The following is a 20,692-nucleotide window of genomic DNA, read 5'->3' on the forward strand; positions in this document are numbered from 1 at the left end:
TGTATTGATCGGCGTGTTTACATGCAGAACGCCCACAATACTGAATATACACGTGCGGCTTGTGTTATTTGTATAAATATGATCGTGTGATGATTCCTGCTAAAGGGTTGTCCTCCCATTAAGAATATCACCGAATCATATATTTTATGCGCGTCTCATGCCAACATTAGACAACGAAAAATGCCAACGAAAAGAACATCCACATCAGGCAAAAAAAGAGATTATATATATATATATATATATATATATATATATATATATATATATATATATATATATATATATATATATAATCTTTCACTTCACTGCACTATCTGACAACTATTCGATTTTAATGTTTATTTCAAGCTTAATCCATTTCATTTGAGGAAATTAGCGACAGAAAGTGGTACATGTGTACCCGTCATTATACAAAGAAACGTTTGTTAAGCACAGTAGTATGTTGCTGTATCACTGTATATAAAACAGTATGTGTTTACGTTCGATTTTGCAATACGTTGAAAGGGTTGCGTAGGTGGAAACGATTAACATATATCTATTATGTTGAATGTCACGGACCTTCTAAACAGTTCATTGGAAGATAGTTTTGCGCGCACGTCGGTGCGTGTTCATCCGGGCATTCTGTCATAGCGCAACCAGAGTGGGAGAAGTATGTGGACGGACGTAGTTGAACTTGCGCATTGTCTCGTGTTAATTGCTTGACTTTTGTAATCAGTTTTTACTATTCATCAACTTGGTTTATTTATTTATGTGTATTGTATTTTCAGATTCTGGTGTATGAGAAATACTCGTAGAAGGAAGATTTCATCTAACATATTGGGACCAAGTTCCCCAGGGCGATTGCCAATTACAGTTTGCTTACAAATTTCTTCGCTCATTTTTAGCGTTTTTATGACGTTTGTGCGACCAGACGGTAAGTTTGATGTTTTTTAACTTACATTTAAGTCAGTTGTCGATTTAAATTGTCGTAGACATGTTCTATTATGATGAAATATGTTGAAATGTCGGCCATATTGCTCTGTGATATATCTGCGACACCAACACGTGGCGTAGGTGTTTGCCGTCGCTTGATTGCTACCAAAGTCTTCCTTTCAAGGATTGGTATTTTGTGATACGTCATTGACCATACATTGTCTAATAAGGCATCATAGTTAGCTATCATGAGAATTATTCATGATTTCACCTCTCGAACAAGGTCAGTATGAAACAATTTAACTAATTCAAACCTTGACATGCTGTTACAAAGTAAATTGAAATGTAACAACATACTTTGAGTGCAAGTATTTATGAGGGGGATCATGGTCGGACCAAGTGACTATCCTAGCAAGTCTTTCAGATAGCCCTTACGTTTGGATCTATAGACGTATAATAATCTACTAATTGCACACTGAAATGGTGCGTGTGGGTTCACTCATGGCACTTATTTAAATGTCTGGACCTAGACTGGAAATGGCTAGCACACTGAGCATAGTTCCCCATTTAATTAGTTATTACCAACTAAAGTATCATTTACAGTCACTTCTTGACTCAAGTCTAGTTGACAGTGTGTCATCTTACCCCAATGGCGTGATTTGTTACTCATAATCTCAATATCTGGATTGTCTGGTTAAGATTAATTGCTTACAGTCTGCCGTCATACAGCTTTAATATTGTCATGTGCTGTGTTAATCAAATACACATTTACAGGCCTATAGCCAACTAGGTCTAATGATTATGCTAACCATAGGACTAGTAGATAGACTAACATCTAGTCTCTGAAATGAACATATATACAATGGCATGGGCTGTTTCAGATATATTTGTTTAAGGGCAAGATTTGTAGCATATCAAGAAGGATTGTCATGTTGATAGAAAGGTTGACACTCCTGTGGGGGATCTAGTTTCTAGTTCTGATTTGATCATTTACAGGCTGTTGTGATATTGCTGAAATATTGCTGACTGTTGCGTAACAACAAACATCAGGCAAACAGTCACATTAGGTTGTAATAAAGCTCTAGTTTATTTTTTTCACGGACAAGGTCATAAAAGTAGAGCTAATTCACTTCCTTAGCTGTTTGACTTCCAATAAATGGATTGATTGGATACATATGGGATTTTTGCCTAGTGGAGTGAAGCAAGAACACTGTCAGTTTCTTCAGACCTGTGATAAGCAGCTGGAAAGTTCCTTACAACTGACAGACTGATAACCATGTTGACATATTTCACTGGAGTTTGTTCAGGAAAAATCTGTTGTATTTTGAAAGTGAAAATGACCATATGTTATGTATTTTAGTCTTTTAATTGCAGTTCATAATAATGCTGCCTTGTATGGATATAGGTTCGGTGGGGTAGCCTAGTGGTTAAAGCAATTGCTCATCAAGCCGAAGACCCGGGTTTGATTCCCGACATGGGTTCAATGTGGGAAGCCCATTTCTGGTGTTCTGTGCAGTGATATCGTTGGAATAAAACTCGCTTGTATGGATATATAATTTGTTAAAGTGCAATTTCTTCATCTTTATCAAGTTATGGGACCTTGGTCTAGGGGTATTCATGTAAAAACTGTGGCATGGTAGCTAACATTATAGAACAGCATAATCTTCAACCCCATTTCACTTCACACATTCTTGATGCTTATATTTGGAATAACTCTACATGTTTTAATTAATGCAAAGGAAAACAAAATGAAAGTTGAACATAACATATGCAATAATGATAAGAAATCAACAACTATATTTTTGTAATATTTTTAGTCACATCTATCAGCTTCTTTATTAAAATAATCCAAAATATTAAAGGTATTATAAAATGTTGGCCCTATCAATGAAAATGTATTGCATCCTATTCAAGGTTTTGGCAGTATGTTTTAGACAAATTAAGTTGGTTTAGCATGCCCTCAACACTCAATTATTATGTCGCTGAATAGAGGAGCTTCAGTGTCTGTGTTATTCAGGGTTTTGTAGTGATATGGAAGATACTCTGTATGAAGTAACCTGTGAAAATAAGGGGTAGAATAGGTCTCCAGCAACCCATGCTTGCCTATGTGACTATGCTTGTCATAAGAGGCGACTAACAGGATCGGGTGGTCAGACTTGCTGACTTGGTTGATGTCTGTCATCGTATCCCAATTGTGTAGATTGATGCTCATGATGTCAATCAATGGTTAATGACTTGATCATTTACAGACAGCCATCATATAGCTGGAATATTGCAGAGTGTGGCGTTAAACAACAATCAACACCAACAACATCAACCTCATGAAGTATTCTGACTATCACATTTTGGGGTGACAAGTCAATAAACATTGAATGATTTTGATGTTACAGGGCCCTTGTGGTGGCATACAAGAATAATAGAACCAGAGCTAAGTGGTTTGGGGAAAGTTTCGTCAGAAAGGTTTATGAAGTTCCTCAAGCAAGCTGCTCATTTAAATCAAGCAGATAGTAGTATTCATAGGAAGAGGAAACCTTATCAGAAAAACCTATCAAGATGTCGTTCAACATTGATAGAAGCAATACCGACCCCTTCTACCGTTACAAGATGCCTCGTCTCTTAGCCAAGGTAAGCATTTTACTGTTGTATTATTGCTTATAACATCCATTCCAGGTAACTGTTGGCCAAGAAGTATTGTGGAAGTCAAGTATCTACCTTAAGGATGGATATTGCTGATCTCATGGAAATAGGTTTTAAGGCGAGAGGAGGATGAAGAAAAAACACCTATGAAACATCGCATTTTAAGTTTCTTTCAAATGTTTTGAACTATGCCAATCAAACCAGTGTTTCTCAGGAAGGATATAGTGACAAAAAATGTTGGTTTATAACTGATTAAATGCCTTGGATCAAATCATTAAAAAAATGCATGACTGATATATATATTTGGATACTATAGTGATTTTTCTTCTGCGTACAACATGTACAAGTCTTAACAATGACATTTCTTTCAATGCAGGTGGAAGGAAAGGGAAATGGAATCAAAACAGTTATTGTGAATATGCCGGAGATCGCCAAAGCCCTAGCACGGCCTCCGACTTGTAAGTTTGAATGATTACAAAGCTTGACATGATTCTAGATGTACAAAGCTTAATGAAAACCAGATGTTACTTGGTCTTTAATTGACTTACTTTACATTTAAGTCCAATACAGAACCATGCTTTGGGATGGAATTAACAAGCTAATTTTGAGTTGCCTTTTTTAAGATCAACATTTCTGTCTCTGTATTTTCAAAACATGTTCATTTGATTCTTTCACACTTGTTACTAGGAAGATTGTAATGATTCACAGTTTAACATTGTTAACATTTACTGATGCTGCTGTTAATTTGTTTTCAGATCCCACCAAGTTTTTTGGCTGTGAACTTGGCGCTCAAACCCAGTTCGATTTAAAAAATGATCGCTTCATTGTCAATGGCTCTCACGAATCCAACAAGCTTCAGGATCTGCTTGACGGCTTTATCAAGAAATTTGTCTTGTGTCCGGAATGCTCCAACCCGGAGACAAATCTTGTAAGTTGATTGATCCCTAGACTAGCCCAGTGTAGGATGAAGCTAACATGGCTTTGGATGGTCGATGATCACTTTTAAGAATAAATGGTAGTTTCATTTCATAATTGTGTGTCTATTTGTATGTGTTGTGTTAAATAAGTCTGTGACAAAAATTGAGTTTGCAAGCCCAAACTTGTCTCAGCACCATTTTCAGTAGATTTAATTGTGAATATATTATCCTGATATATGGACTAAAATTTCATGTATTTTCTGAACTTATCAGATTGAAATTTTACTAGACTAGAGGCTCATGTCACAGATTTTTTTATTTTAAAATTGGTTTTATGCAGGTATGATGAGTTATTTTGTGTTGGATTCCCCATCAAGAGTCTTGACTGAGAACAAACACTCTGACTGCTCAATTACCATAGTCTTGTCTTTCACTTCTTTATTTTATCACAAAAAGACTTATCTCCACAAAATGCCCAAATGTTTCATGCATATGAGACATTGACAGTACAAGTTTATATTTTGTTGCAGACTGTTCATGCCAAGAAACAAACCATATCCCAGCGCTGCATTGCTTGTGGGTATACTGGCAACATCCCATTGACTCATAAAGTCACCACTTACATTTTGAAGAATCCACCAGACATGGTATGTAGTACATTTATTGGTTTGAGACTTCCAACAAATTCTAGTGGCATATTGTTATTTTGTGTCTTTATTATTTAAAGTGATTTGTGTTTTCCCTAGGTACAGGGAACAGAATTGTCCCATACCCTTCAGTGTTAGTTTTGAATGTAAGTCAGAAAAATATATACCATATTCGACGTAATAAACGCCCACGGCAATATTTGCTAATATATTGGCTAGTGAACAATCCCAATTAGCACCCCTTCCGATTGATTAATGTACACAAGACTTATTTATTCGCGTATAATACGCACTGGTTATATGCACACTGAATTATGGGCAATTAAATTCGGGAAAAATATATGTGTTGTACATAAACATTTCAGGCTGTCAGCATAAACCACGAAATTAAACTTTCAACTCAACTTTTTTCACCAAAATAAAATTCTAATTTATGAGAGCGCCCTGGGCGCTTATTATGTCGAATACGGTAGAATGATTTAGCAATGGACTGCATTCATTACTTCTAAATTTAAGGAAGTGTCGACGACACCCCAGAAAGGTGGCAAGAAGAAGGAAAAGAGAAGCAAGAAAGGAACAGTGAATGGGGAAAAGGAGGATGATCGTGCCAGCCCAGAAGTCAACGCACAGGAACAAATGGCTGCTCAGCGGGCTTCTGGAGGTGTCATTGATGCTCCACCTGAGGAGGTCAGTCACATCTTAATGCAGTTTTCGTCCTTGAATAATGCATTTGTTGCGACATCCCTGCCTAACCAGAAATGTCTCCCTTTACAGTTTTATTATGCTTATCAAACCATAAGAAGGCCATTCTCATGCTGTACTATACCTATTTACTCAAGATCATGGTACAAAGAATGTTTTTGTTTTGCTTTCATGTGACCACTTCTACAGTATAATGTTATCTGTTAGCATCGTTTGATGCATTCTGGTGAAAAAATGGAATGAGTCTCTGTGACAGTTTACACATCTACTTTCCTTGCAACTTTTTGGTATGGCAAAAGTGATGAGTTACTTTGTGTTGGATTCCCCATCAAGAATCTTGACTGAGAAAAAACACTCTGATATGTCATCCGATAAATTTTGGGATTTTGTTTGCTATGTTATTTTTTGTGGTGGAAATGTATACTCCTATGTTTGCTTTGATCCAGACACGTGAGATTGACGATGATGACTGGGGTGAGGAGACAAGTGCGGAAGCCATCAAACAGCGGATGCAAGAACTGACGGATGCAGCTAAAGGACTTGCTTTCACAGAAGATCTTGAAAAAACATCGGAGGAAAGGGTTGACATTCTCTACAAATACATTGAGGTAAACTTGAGTGTTGAATGGCTACAAGACTCTCTCTGTGGTACCCAGCGTCCTTTACCCTGTTATTACCCTGCCCTGGCACTCAGCATTAACTCTTTCAACACCGTAGGCCGATATACCAGCCAAAAGCATCGAGTACCCAGACACCATAGGCCATGATAGGCTGGTTTACCGACCAAGCCATAGTCACGTCAAAATAGTATATATTTTTATGAACCTACCTGTCATATCATTCATTTATTAAATCTATCACATTTCACAATGTCTGAAATATGTATTCCATTTCAATTTATCATTTTTTATTTATTGATATATGGGTCCACATCGAACATGTCAAAGAGCAAAATAAAGACGTTTCTGTGTAATGTAAGTCAAATGACATCTCAGCTTTAATCGTCTTGAATTCTCGGCTCGGACACAGTGTATGCTTAAAACGTTCAGTAAAACATGATTTAACAAAAATCTTTCTTCAACTTTTGAAGTTTATAATATCCACGAGGCAGTACCATAGCTTAATTTTGATTGGCTGCCTTAGGTCACGTACTCAAGTTTTACCAATCATGAACCTTGTAGCAGATTTCGGCAAGAAAGCATCATTAGAAACCAATTTTTATCCTATGAAATCATATGTTGTAACTTAAAAAAATCCAGGTGATACGAGCATGTACATGAAGGAATAAACTTTCTAGCGATGTGTCATATGCCAGTCTTCGAACGTGTTGTTCATACAAAGCCTCGAATAGGGGGTATTTCTTCATGTTACTGAGCGGACAGCCACTGTTATCGGGAAATGGGTGATGACAGATACTTATTGTAAATTCTTTTCAAAATGATTTTCCAATTATGTAAACAATGAAAATAAAACAGAAATAGGTACGTGGATTTGATTTAATCTTATATTTGCCGAAAATCGTCAATTATTCGCTTCCTTGGTCCTTAATGTGGACGTTATCAACGTGTTAGCTTATATTTTTTTATTTACAACAAACCTAATTAAGTTGTAAATGCATTATTTAAATAATGTGATAAACATAACTTTCTTATTTATGAACCATAGGATCAGACCTTTCAAATTGTGTATAACACATAGTAGCAAAGATGTTTTACAAGCAGATATTTTCTTTGATAAATGTTGGCTTCATCTATCACACAAGATTCTCTGGGAACTAGGTGTCCCAGCAGTAAACACTTCTGGTTGACTGGTGTTGAAAGAGTTAAGGGGCTAAAACAAAGACTGGTCGGCTTTGATAATGTTTTCTCCCAACATTGAAATAATGCTCAATCAGTACCTGGTGTCACAGCATCAAAAACCATATTGAGATGAGGCTAACTTTTAATCATGCTGATTTGACTACATGATTGATCTGTTCTGAGATGCTGTAACGCGCCGTGCATAGTTGCTTCCCTTGGTTGCCTGGATCTGCACGTCATTCTTTTGAAAGTCAGATTTGTCCTGATCATTATACAATACTCTTGACTTACTTTATTCTCTAGACACGTCGTGACAATGGAACTTTGAAGAGTACCCTTAAGGAAGTGGTTTCTGAGGCTGAGAGGCTGGAGGTGAAGGACAAAGCTACTCTAATTCTGGTGGAATTGCTGCTCGGTGCCAAGATCCTTGCACAGCTCAAAGAGCATGAGAAGCTCTTCCGAGTGGTATGTCATCTTTGGCAGTGTCATCAACTTAAGAATGTGAATAACTTGTCATCCATGTTCAAAGTAAAAGTACATTCATGCTGGGTTGTTTGTAAACAGTTCCTGTTTATCCTCTTCACACATGCCTGTTCAAGGTTCTACAATTAAGTCTAATGCAGACATGATGAGTTTCTTTGTGTTGGATTCCCCATCAAGATTCTTGATTGAGAAAAAACACTCTGACTGCATATTTAAAGATTATACATTTTCCTGTTACTTAGGCCTTATAAATATGTTTACAGTTGTCATTTCCCGACAATGTTCAAAAGGTATTGGCTGTATTGCCTTTTTCAGTTCTGCCATGGCAACCAGAAAGCCCAGAAGTACCTGTTGGGTGGCCTGGAGCAGCTGGTGGGGAATGTTCACAAGGACACACTGCTGCCGAAGATGCCTCACATCCTCAAAGCATTGTACGATACCGACATCCTGGAGGAGGAAGTGCTACTAGACTGGGCAAAGAAGGTAAGGCCCATTTCCTGGAGTCTCACTTTAGACACCTAGACATGACCAGCTTCTTCAAATATTCCAGTTCAGAATAGGTCACCAGTACCTGATGCTTTTGTAGGATGTGACTAAATGTGTATCTTTGGCTGATCTTGACTAATTCCATCATACCCTGGTTGTGTGTATTGTTGCTTATGTTATCAGTAAGTGGGTTGTTTGGTCGTTGGGTTTTTGGGTTAATATTATTTTCAGACTCAGTTGATTTAGCTGAAATATTACTGACTGCGGCTGGCAACATTCTTTCTTTAAAGAAGTGATCTTTGCCATTATGGCACACTTGCGTTTCTGCTGGTTATAAGCATTTTTAAGTAAGTTACATATATGGAATATTTTTCTGCTCATCACATGTAGCTTTTCAGCATAATACTCATTTGCTTTTTAACAGATGTTCAGTACAGAATTGCTTGATAGTTTCCCTAAAATTATCACTTTGAAAATTGTTTACAGGTTTCTAAGAAATATGTGTCGAAGCAAGTTGCGGCGGAGATCCATGAGAAGGCTGCACCATTCATAACATGGTTGCAAGAAGCTGAAGAGGAAACGGAAGATGAAGATGATGATGAAAACCTGGAGGTATGGCAAAACATGTCATTATGGCTTTCCTATTTAGAAACTGGCATCATAATTGACACTAAAACAGTTGCAGGAAAAGCACATTTTGAAGTACCTAATTCTATATCCAGTTGATCTATTTTCCATGATTTGAGTCATTTAAACATTTTATCAATTCTCTTGGTTTTCTATATTCATGGATGTGACAGTTTATGTATATATGTTGATGAAAAGTATGACCTTGATGGTTCATATGTTTGGTTCAACTTTGACATCCGTGTGAGTTGATAGGGTTTCATTTTTGAGTATTCTAAATGCATGTTGAATATACACTTTATGCCAAACTTTGTCACCGTTGGGTATTTGTTAAAATACTTATGTCTCATTTACAATAAAGTAGGGATTTCATTTTACAAATGGTTGTCCGTCATGCCTGCATTCAGAATATGGAATCTTAAATTGGCTTATGTTTGACTTCAGCAGGGTTTGTTGATCAATTGAGAAGCAGGGCCTTAATTTACTCAGTTTTTAAAAATTATATAGTAGCTAATTCTTTTGCAGTAACTCATTTTATTATCTGTTTCAGGTTGTGTACTCCACAACTGAGAGGGTTGGCCAGCAGGAGAAGCCTAAACCTGCAACTGCTGAGATAGATGACTTCAACATAGATGACATCTAGATGATGCCCCACTGGCAGACCAAGCTAGCACTCCCCGTCTAACTGCAAGCTTCATAGCTATCTATCTAGCACAGATGTACTATCACAGGGGAGAAGACTAGGCTGTTCTGTTGACTTTCTTGTGAACATTCTTGTAGGTTAGGATGGGCCGCCAGTTACAGTTATACCAGTCATCGGAAACATTCAGCCAATATGGAACTTTGAGTCTGATAAGTCTCAGATATGTTATCCAGGCTTTCATCTATTTGACCACTATCTGATCACCTAGAGCATAATTTATTAATATATCATTGTTTAAAGGGTTGATCAGAACCGATTTTCAATGTTTATTGTAGATATGTCGGCTTGTCATTATGTTTGTAATCAACCTTATTTGTATATTGGGAATTTGTTGAAGTTTAGCACTTTTGTTGTAAACATACATTTGATTTTCTTTGGAGGTCTGTGGTTCTTAAATTCTTTTTTTCCCCAGAGTTGTTTCCCTGCAGTTGCAAGGACTCTCAAAATTGACCTATTGAGTTTTGCATGGACTGACTTTTCAAGACAACTTGATGAAATGATGCAGCTTGTTTTAGTGATTTGGTTTATGGTATGTTCTATGAAGCTGTGTATTGTATCACTTTGTTGTAGCCTTGTATATTTTTGTGAAGTTCTGTTTTTAAGTTTTGAGGAGGCTTTGAGAAAATGTCTGCTTTGCTATTTTATTGTACAACCTATAGTGATCCGTTTCTTCATCTGTGAGACAACTGTGGCTTCAGTGCTGGGATGTATGTGCTATTCATGTGGGGTATTGTTTGCTTACTCTTGAGGTACTCTGTACACAATGAAACAACTATATATTACTAAATTATGTAATAAATAAAATGTTTCAAAGTTAGAAGTATTTGATTACTTTTTCCTCACCAGTGAGCTGATCAACTCATTTTACAAGTGTCAAGCAGATTCATATGATGTGAACATTACTATGTACCCAATGGGGATTCCTTTTTGCACTAGGTCCTCGGCATCTGATGGGGACCAAAATGAGAACCAAATGGACAGTGTGAGATGTGTGCATCAATGTCACCATGAATGTTGCACATGCTTTTAGAATTGCTTTTCATCACTGACTATACAGGTCACAGCTTGATTAGTTAGATGTCACCATGATATGACAGGAATATGGAAACTGGGCTGTATGAAACTCTTCCTCTTTTCCCCCCTCCCCACACACGCGCGCACCAAACTATGGATTGTGATGATTCTTCACAATTGAAATGTTATTCATGCTATATACAATGAAACAGCCGAAAGGGGATCCTGGTCTGTCAGAACGGGTCCTTACTTGTCGTTTTGAAGAAGACCCAGCTTATGTGTTTCAGCGATTTGTAACCATGGATAACTCTTGGGTTCACATCAGCCAGAGACTAAACTACAGTTAATGGAACCATTAAACGTCTCCTCCTATAGCAAACCCTGTTTCATCAGCTGGCAACATGATGTCTTCGGTTTTCTGGGATCCCAAAGGGATCCTCCTAATAGGTGACTTCCTCCCGAAAGGCCTGACCATTAATGACCAATATTAAGCTTATCTCCTGGGGCAACTGCATGATATCAAGGTTGAACGTCCTGGGAAAACTCACAAAAAGTGAAACATAATCAGCAATAGACTCAAACAGTCAATCGTAGTTTGGCGTGGACGTTTTCATCCATACCTGGTATGTATGTTTGTGTGTAGAATTACGCCTCTCTTTGAGGTGAGGGTGGCACGGGTGGCCCAGTCGTCTTAGACGCCGCGATTCGCTGTGCAGAGTTGCGTCCCTTGGGCACGCCAGAAACCTATGATTGTGCGTTCAAATACCGGTTCGCCCCGATTGTTTCTAGGTTTGTCGACACCACACCCGACGGTCCGTGCTCGTGGGTTTCACCGAAGTGGTTAAAGTCAGACCTGCTTCACTTCGGGCCTTTTCCCACGTTGAGCTGACACGCCAGGATATAACTGGAATAATGTTAAAAGCGTCTCATTGAGGTAAGGTGAAATTGAGGTTATCGTCGTGTTCAAGAATTTTGCACTTATATAGCGACGTTCAATAATCTTGAACACGACGTTAAACCCCATTTCAACTCACCATTAAGCAGACGATAGATGATTATGGAGATGGAAACCCCCATTGACAATTGATATGGCCTGTCAAAATGTTCCTGAATATTTTGGCATTCCTGCGATCACGCTTCGTACAAGCAGCAATTCGCTTGGCAGAGTTGCACCCCTTGGGCGTGTTATCATTCAGTGGTCGTGGTTCGAATCCCAGATTTGCTCGCATTGTCATTCTTATATTGGAAGCACCATATCGGTGCTTGTGGTAAATGACCAAGACATGCGTCAGTTGTCGCGTTTGTCGTAATAGGCGACGACCGGGATCAGGTGGTCAGTCTCGCTGACTTAATTGATGCATTTCATCGGACCCCAATTACGTGGATCGATGCTCATGATGTCAATCACTAGATTGTCTGGTCCAGACGCGATTATTTAGCTGGACTATTGCTGAGTGCGGCGTTTAACAACAAACAAACAAAACAAAAACAATAGTGGCGTAGCTCTCATATTAAGCTAACCCACCGCCATGTAACTGAACTACTGTTGAAAGGGTTAAACCAAGCTCTATCCTTGTAAATGGTGGATACGGTTTGATTTCGTCCATGCAAAAGTAGCTCTAGTTTTTGTGACACATTCAAAATAATAATAATAATAATAATAATAATAATAACCAAACCATGTATGTCCCATTTAAGCAAACCGGCACCCCATTTATTAGTCTCAAAACTATATTTTAGATAATGAAATGAAAAGTGACCATGCAATTGTTTCCAAAAACACAACAGTAACAACGTAATAACACAAACAACCCTACTGGACACAAGACACGGTTCTAAGCTTTAACACTGCACGATACTTTCAAGGCGAGAAATTAATTAAGTTTTCAAATAGGAAAAGGTTTTATTTGAAAATGCCGTTTAGAATGGGCAATCGCCAAAGGGAGCAAAGTACATGTAGACACTCAGTTAGGTGTATCCAGCCAATGACTATGTAGCGACCACCTCTGTGGTCTCGTTGATAGCGCCCGGAGATGGTCGGTGGTTCATACCGAAAGACGCTAAAAATGGTACGTTATTTTCCTGTCTGGCGCTCTGCATTAAGGGTAAAAAACAAGGACTGGTCGGAGATCGGAGTATTCTATGTCTGAGTGGGGTATTCATGTTAAACTGCGGCCTGGTATCTCAGTGGGCTAGCACCATAAAACTAACAGTGCATAAAGCATGCACACACACACGCACGCACGCACACGCACGCGCACAGACGTCACTATATTAGTGCCTCGCCACACCTTTAAAATGTAGCCGTAATAATCTACAGTGTCACATAACTACTGTATTTGTTCTTAATACACCAAAGTATAGAAAGTTCCTTGCTTTTTGAACAACAGTGTTATCGAAGTGTAAGGCAAAGCAATATGTAAGACAGCTCAATGTTCCAACCCTGGAAGGGTTAATACCCTGGAATAACCCTCATAAACAAATATTTGCTCAAAATAAAAGGTTCCTTGCTCTATATTTTGCAACTCAAATATCCTCATCAAATTGAGGTTTATAAGGGGGCAACGTTGAGTTATAATACATACTCAACGTTTGGGATTTTCATATATATCCCACTATTTATCTCGACAGGTCATTAGTAGTCCCTTTGGTGTGTGAAGCAATTACCGGAACATCCCAAGCAAAATCTGATATTTGTTTTAAACATATTGGCTACTGTGACATAAATGTACTCTTTGAGTCAACTGAAACGATGATATTGCACCACCCAGTGAAAGGCTCGATAACGCCACTGTAAAGGAAAGATATAGTGTTCAGCTAAAATGCTGAAGTGTTACAATACACACAATCAAAAATATGATTTTGCACTATATTGACATGATATAACAAAACGTATGTTATATGAACTAACAATCCATGTGCCAAACGATAATAGGCGTTAAAGTAACAAACTGAATACTGAAACAGAATGTAAAAACCCCAAGTAGTCCGTCATGGATACACGTGGGAAAAAGTTAGTGCCCCATGACAAAGATAATCACTGTCGCGCGAACCTGGACCCAACAGTAGTCAAACGACAGGAATTGTCACAAGCATTGCACTGAGAATGGCAAAACCTACCCCAGGAACGCATCAGTCACTGGGGGCATGTGGAGAATGTTCAAGCGGTTATCAGGGCAAGTGGTGGTTACACAGTCCTGTTAAAGCCATATTGGTCATTTGTAGTTAGCATCTTACGAGCCATAACAATATAGGGAACCCTCCAGCTCCATACTTAAATCGCGTACCAATTTTGCCAATAATACACACAATGAAATGTTCTGCTTTGTATGCCAAAGATTTGGGGTCAGGGCACAGGTTTAAAAACTCATAGCTACAACAGGAGGGGGTGCTTAACGTTTTTTCCAGGTGTGTATAATATATTCAGCAATGGGCTGAATAAAGATTTGATTCGTGACTAAATCAAGTCAAGATCTGACATTGTTGGTCAACATAACTCGTCACGCCTAATCACATACATTTAAACATTTAATTCAACATCTCCTTGAGATCCGCATTAAACAGTATGCAAAACCTTACCAAGCACCGCACAACGGACGTTTTGTTGACCATAATTGTTGTCCAGTAAATGACCGATAGTAAGTAGCCTCACATGCCCCTTTTATCCCTCACCATACAATTCCCTGCTTTTGATGATAATTGTGTACTACTCTCTACCATGCTGCAACACTCTATTGCTGATAAACTCTGCATGTTTAGTTGGGATCGTATCCGCCACCCGTATAAGGCTGGAAAGCCCCAGCAAGTAGAGACATTGTTCGCTTATGTCATTTTATACGAAAGTTAAAGACTTAAACACTTTCATGACAAACCTTAAACGAGATTTCCACAGAAGACTTATTGAGCACTGCTTCCTTTGCAACATCGTTTCTAACCAGCAGACTAGTAGTATTCACCTATTGGTTGAAACAGAGTGTCTGGTTTCTTTTGAAAACTGTAGACTCTTTGTGTTCGACATAATTTCATTACAAGTGACCCAATTTACAAGTTGCACAACGCACGTAGGTCAAACTGTTGTCATGGATCCTACTGCACATCTTTGAGCGTAAGTGGCGTGACAAACCCCACCATGATGCACAAAAGTAGAGCCACGAAGCGCACCCACAACATAACCTCCCTTATCCAGTTACTTTTCTTACATCGCTTATCCGATCCGACCTTCTTTGTTTCTGAAACCGGTACACATGTGTCGTCTGCGTCTGCTTCTCTGGCACTCTCTGCCCATATTGCCTCGATATCTGCCGTGATTAAGGTTACTTGTTCTTTACTTCTTCGTGTTTGGTAGAAGTCTACCCTTGTGCCTGCGTTTCTTTGCTCCTCGCACATTCCAAGTCTTCCCGACAGTTCCGAGGCGTCTGCAGCGTACTCTAGAGCCCGCTGGACGTTCTGCTGGCGGTAACGAAGGTCCGACATTGCTGTGTAGTACGTCACTCGAAGAATCTCAGGGACGCCAATTTCCGATTCTTCAACAATCCGCAAAACATCCTTGGCTTTATCCACACTTAATGAATTGAGGTTCAGCCCAGAAAACTGCATACTCTCCCCACATTGGAGAAGAAGTGAGGCATACTTAACGAAGGCGAGAGATTGCCCAAAGAGTCCATCATTGCTGTTTTCTCTTTTGAAGTGTTCTATTGCCTCCTCCAAACTGCGGAGCGCTTGTTGTCTAAGATTGTGACTTCGACGTGGACTAGCTACTTCGAGGATAGATGTCAATAGTCTTGCATGATCAACAAATATCCACCCTGCCGCTTTCCCGGAGCAACTTAGTGGATCTTGATGAATCAGCTGCATGGCGTCTCGAAGACAACTCTCTAACTTACTCAGTTTGTTAAGTTTAAAATATCTCCACGCTTTTTTGGAAAGAATGTCCACAGAGAATCCGAGGGGGTTGCTGGTATGTTGTAACAATTTTGATGCTTCTTGACACAACAATTTAGTTTGACTCAGGTCGTTCTGAAACAAGGACTGACAACACTGTAGGTAGAGGACAGTGCATCGCACGTCTGCCGGACATCGACAACACGACATCAGTTTCTGGGAATTGTCGCGAAACTGCGAGTAGTCTCCCTTGTTGAGAGAGTTACTCAGGATGTTGAATACACGATGGACTCTCCTGTCTATGATTACTCCCGATTTCGGCAACGGGCGCGCAATGATTCCCTTTGTTTTTGCATGTCGCCTGTTTGTAAATGAGTTTTCGTCGTCTGAGTCAGTGGAACTATCACGGATGGGGGCAACCACTGAAACTGAGCGTGTTTGGATGGCAGCAGTCTCATGGATTGACGAAATAACAGATTTGACGGAAGCAGCAACCGGTGACACCAAAAAACTATAATCCGACCTCAAGCTGTCCACAAATGTTTTCAAGGCCTTGACCTTGTTGTCCCTGAAAGTCAGTCTCTCCACCAGCAGACGACATCTATCTTTACGTGTGACCTTCACATTGACCAAGTCCATGTCCTCCTCGCTGAGCGCATGTTCCTGATATAAATAATCCATTACTTCTCGTGGTTCAAGGTGACTGGACACGCTATTCACCAGGGCGTTAAGAGTTGGATCTGCCATCCTGTATTATAAAGGAAAACATGCATATTAACATTGAATTTCAATCATGTATTCAAGTAAATGAACAAATATGTTACTACACACGAAATATTTTACTCTATAGAAAGTCTAAACTTAGGACTGCAGCTGCACACTACTATTGGTATCCCTATAACATACAAAATATGCATACTGCGTTATATGACACAGATGCATGTGAATGTTGCATGGTTTTGTGTTTGTTTTCAGACAATGTCATGTGGTGAACATGGAGGGACCAGTACAAGGTGACAGGTAATGCTCTGAACACAGACCACACATATATACACCTCAAGACCATGTATACATGGTGTAGATCCTAGCTCGAATAGGTAGCCAGTGGTCCAAGAAGCATCAACTCTTTGTGCAGGGTTGTCTCCCTTAGTTGCCAGATCAACAGCTACTAGTTGGGCGTTCAAATCCTAGATTCATCCCACTGATGATCCTTTGTCTGTCAAGGTGATACCAGTGCGTGTGGGTTTCACCAAAGTGATGAACTACTTAGGTATGATTTCTTTACAGTAAACTACGGTTATAACGAACTCAAAGGGACCAGTTCGTAATAACCGTAGTTCGTTATAAACATATAAACAGCATATATACATCAAATGGCCGGGACTAAAAAATAAGTTCGTTATATCCGTCAGTTCGTTATAAACGTAGTTTACTGTATTTTTCTCCACAAGTTGATAGGCTCGTTTAGTTTTTAGGTCGTTGTTGTTTGAAGTATATCGATCTCTTGAAGATTCCTAGTCAGAATAGACACCCAGTACATCCGTACATTTAGAAGATGACTTGTCTGATTGTTTGTCATGGTACCCAGACCCAGACATGTGACATAACGATTTAGTGAGTGAGTTGGGTTTGAACAGTATTCCAGTAATGTCACGGCGTGTCAGCTTTATGTGTGAGGAAAGCCCGATGTTATGCAGGTCACAGATGTTTAACACTTGGTGAGCACAGGTATGATGATCACCTACAGACATAATCGGGGCGAACCGGGATTCGAAACCCACAATCTTCGGTTTCTGGTGTCCCCAAGGGACGCAACTCTGCACAGCGAATAACGGCGCCTAAGACGACTTGACCACCCGTGCCACCTCACCGTGACATAATTGTTATATTGCTGAATGAGAGTAAAACATTCACTCACCCATTCAGTCAGAGTAACCTGGCCCTACAACTGAACGGTCATGTTTATGTACTCACAATGTAACAATAGCAATATGTATATTGTCCCCAAAAGTTCCTTAAAATCGCGACCCGTGAAGATCCGGGGTAGAATAGGTCTTCAGCAACCCATACTTCCCGAAAAAGGCGACTATGCTTGTCGCAAGAGGCGACAAACACGATCGGGTGGTCAGGCTCTCTGACTTTGTAGATGCATGTTATCGATCCCAATTGCGTGGATAGATGCTCATGATGTCAGTCATTGGATTATCTGGTCCAGACTCGATTATTTACAGACCGCCGGCATATAGCTGGAATAATGCTGAGAGCGGCGTTAAACAACAAACAAACATTAAAATCGCGAACACGACCCTTAAATTGAACTGACATATGTTTATTACTTTCCACTAATATTTACAACATGAGTTTATCCTACGCGAGCCCTGCTGTACGTTGGTAAGCATTTACTTACAATACTCTCATCATGCTCATCACTTGGTGACAGATGCTGGGAAAGACATCTCGACTGCTACGGAACTCACACCCAGTTGACATCCGAAGTTAACAGTAGATATAAACCTTTATATATCTTTTGAAAACTCACCTGCCATGCCTGTTAACATTACTACTGGCTACCCAGCCTTTATTTAATGTCTCCTAAATGTAACGAACAACGAGTATTTTATGTTTCCTAGATGTAGCTAAAAACTGTATTTGATATCTTCTAAATGTAACTATCAGCTTTTTTTGTCCCCAAAATGTAACCAACAATATGTATGTTATGTCTTCTAAATGTAACTAAAACCTTTATTTAATGTCTCCTAAATATAACTAAAACCTTCATTTAATGTCTCCTTAATGTAACTAAAACTTTTATTAAATGTCTCCTAAATGTAACTAAAACCTTCATTTAATGTCTCCTAAATGTAACTAAAACCTTTATTAAATGTCTCCTAAATGTAACTAAAACCTTTATTTAATGTCTCCTAAATGTAACTATAACATTTTTTTAATGTCCCCTAATGAATCACAATCTTTATTTAATGCCTCATAAATGTAAGTAAAACCTTTATTTAATGTCTCCTAAATGTAACTAAAACCTTTATTTAATGTCTCCTAAATGTAACTAAAACCTTTATTTATATTCCTAAATGTAAGTAAAACCTTTATTTAATGTCTCCTAAATGTAACTAAAACCTTTATTTATTTCTCCTAAATGTAACTAAACATATATTTAATGTCCCCTAATAAATCACAATCTTTATTTAATGTCTCCTAAATGTAAGTAAAACCTTTATTTAATGTCTCCTAAATGTAAGTAAGACCTTTATTTAATGTCTCCCAAATGTAACAAAAACCTTTATTTATATTCCTAAATGTAAGTAAAACCTTTATTTAATGTCTCCTAAATGTAACTAAAACCTTTATTTATTTCTCCTAAATGTAAAACCTTTATTTAATGTCTCTTAACACTGTGAAGTGTGAAACTGTGACCCCATCTTCCCTAAGACGTCATGACCATGTCGCCTGTTGTGAGATACTCATTGATATGATGCATGGAATATCTGTGACCCGTATGTATATGTTATATTTTATACTAAATAGTACGTGTATATAATTACGTCTCTCATAATCCTGCAAGGGATGGCTCAGTTATATATTGTTGTATATGTTGTTTATCCCTTCCTGGGGCGAAACGAAAATAAAATATTCTGTCTGTCTGTCAAACACATCATCATCGAATAACCATTTCTTGTTTTGTTTCATGTTTAGCCACCATCAAACATGGGTGTATACATTCTTTGCCCGGAAGTAATTATATCCCCTCAAAGAAACACCATGTAACCGATACCTAAACGCCAAACCACCAACATGGTACAACAATTCAAACTTACAGAGCTTCATGAGATGACGAACTTTCACACGATACATGTTAACAACATATAACGTCCCACCGGACGCTAACATCGACGTGGACAGTCCGGATCAATGCGCGATCCCACAGCCGTACTGATGTAATTATTTGTGCAATGCTTCGTTGCCTTGGAGGTGATCGAGAAATACATTCAGCGGTCAAGAGACATAATTAACACACTTACCTTGACATACCCTGACAGACTAGCTCTTACAAGTCCTGTGTATCAATACTGACCACTAGAAACAAGAATTAGGCTTTCTCCAGAAACTGTGCTATTTTTAGTAAGCGTACTTCTCCATGACTGGATATCATGTGACTTTCTTTGAAAGTAAACAACGAATGTTGTGTTTATTTATATTTTAGCGCAACCGACGACAGAGTCTCAATATTATGGAACGACTATTTACAGATTTGCCAACAGTTTTCTGGAGACAATAACATCTATATTGTAATACGTTCAGCATCATAATTACACACAGGACGCCGCGTGACGAGACACAAGGCATATGTTTTACACCAGCAACTAGTACAGTTATGAAGGGACTACTTTCAGTAGAACTGGTACTTTAGAGAGTGAGAGGGAATGTAACAAATTAATAAAAGATACAAAGGAAATATGCCCCAAACATGTATCGTCAAATATATTTAATAGGACAGGGATGTGTCCCTACGGAAACAAATTAGGGCCATACCATTTTTATGCTTTCTCGAAATTATAAATTTGAAAATGCAAGTTACCAATAATTTGAAATTTCATGATACGGTGTTGACATTTCAAGATAATGCCAATGCCTAACAGTAACTCGTGGCTTAAAATTGTAATTACACTTGAAGGGAATATATATGTTTCCGTATAATATTTGAAGGGAAGGGAATATACATCCCAATATATGTCTTCGTATACAAGTTGAAGGAAATATACTGTTTAATAAATATGTCATCATATACCAGTGGAAGGGAAGGGATAGCCCTGCACAAGTCTCGAAAGCAATATTTTTATTAGTTTAAATCATACTTTCTAGATTATGTAA

General features: G+C 38.6%; 2 protein-coding genes across 3 annotated transcripts; one reads left to right on the plus strand and one right to left on the minus strand.

Moving 5' to 3' along the window:
- Window positions 1–512: 512 nt before the first annotated feature.
- On the plus strand, window positions 513–10,730 carry LOC124146624 (eukaryotic translation initiation factor 5-like). Its single transcript, XM_046516984.2, has 12 exons — window positions 513–649; window positions 768–913; window positions 3,303–3,537; window positions 3,926–4,007; window positions 4,305–4,477; window positions 4,997–5,113; window positions 5,630–5,800; window positions 6,262–6,423; window positions 7,918–8,079; window positions 8,413–8,580; window positions 9,070–9,195; window positions 9,761–10,730. The coding sequence occupies exons 3-12, from the start codon at window positions 3,466–3,468 to the stop codon at window positions 9,851–9,853; spliced, it is 1,326 nt and encodes a 441-aa protein (XP_046372940.1). The 5' UTR covers window positions 513–649; window positions 768–913; window positions 3,303–3,465; the 3' UTR covers window positions 9,854–10,730.
- A 1,884-nt stretch (window positions 10,731–12,614) lies between these two features.
- On the minus strand, window positions 12,615–19,954 carry LOC124146623. 2 transcript variants are annotated; one of them, XM_046516982.2, is made up of 2 exons: window positions 19,843–19,954; window positions 12,615–16,556 (listed from the first exon to the last, which is right to left on the minus strand). In XM_046516982.2, exons 1-2 carry the CDS (start codon window positions 19,848–19,850, stop codon window positions 15,014–15,016), a joined length of 1,551 nt encoding a protein of 516 aa, XP_046372938.2. In that variant the 5' UTR covers window positions 19,851–19,954; the 3' UTR covers window positions 12,615–15,013. The 2 variants fall into 2 exon arrangements, with proteins under 2 accessions (XP_046372938.2, XP_046372939.2); XM_046516983.2 differs by lacking the exon at window positions 19,843–19,954 and adding an exon at window positions 19,639–19,716.
- Between the last annotated feature and the right edge of the window lie 738 nt (window positions 19,955–20,692).

Source organism: Haliotis rufescens, unplaced genomic scaffold (genome assembly GCF_023055435.1).
Source record: "Haliotis rufescens isolate VD_foot unplaced genomic scaffold, xgHalRufe1.0.p SCAF_3, whole genome shotgun sequence".
NCBI lineage: Eukaryota > Metazoa > Mollusca > Gastropoda > Lepetellida > Haliotidae > Haliotis > Haliotis rufescens.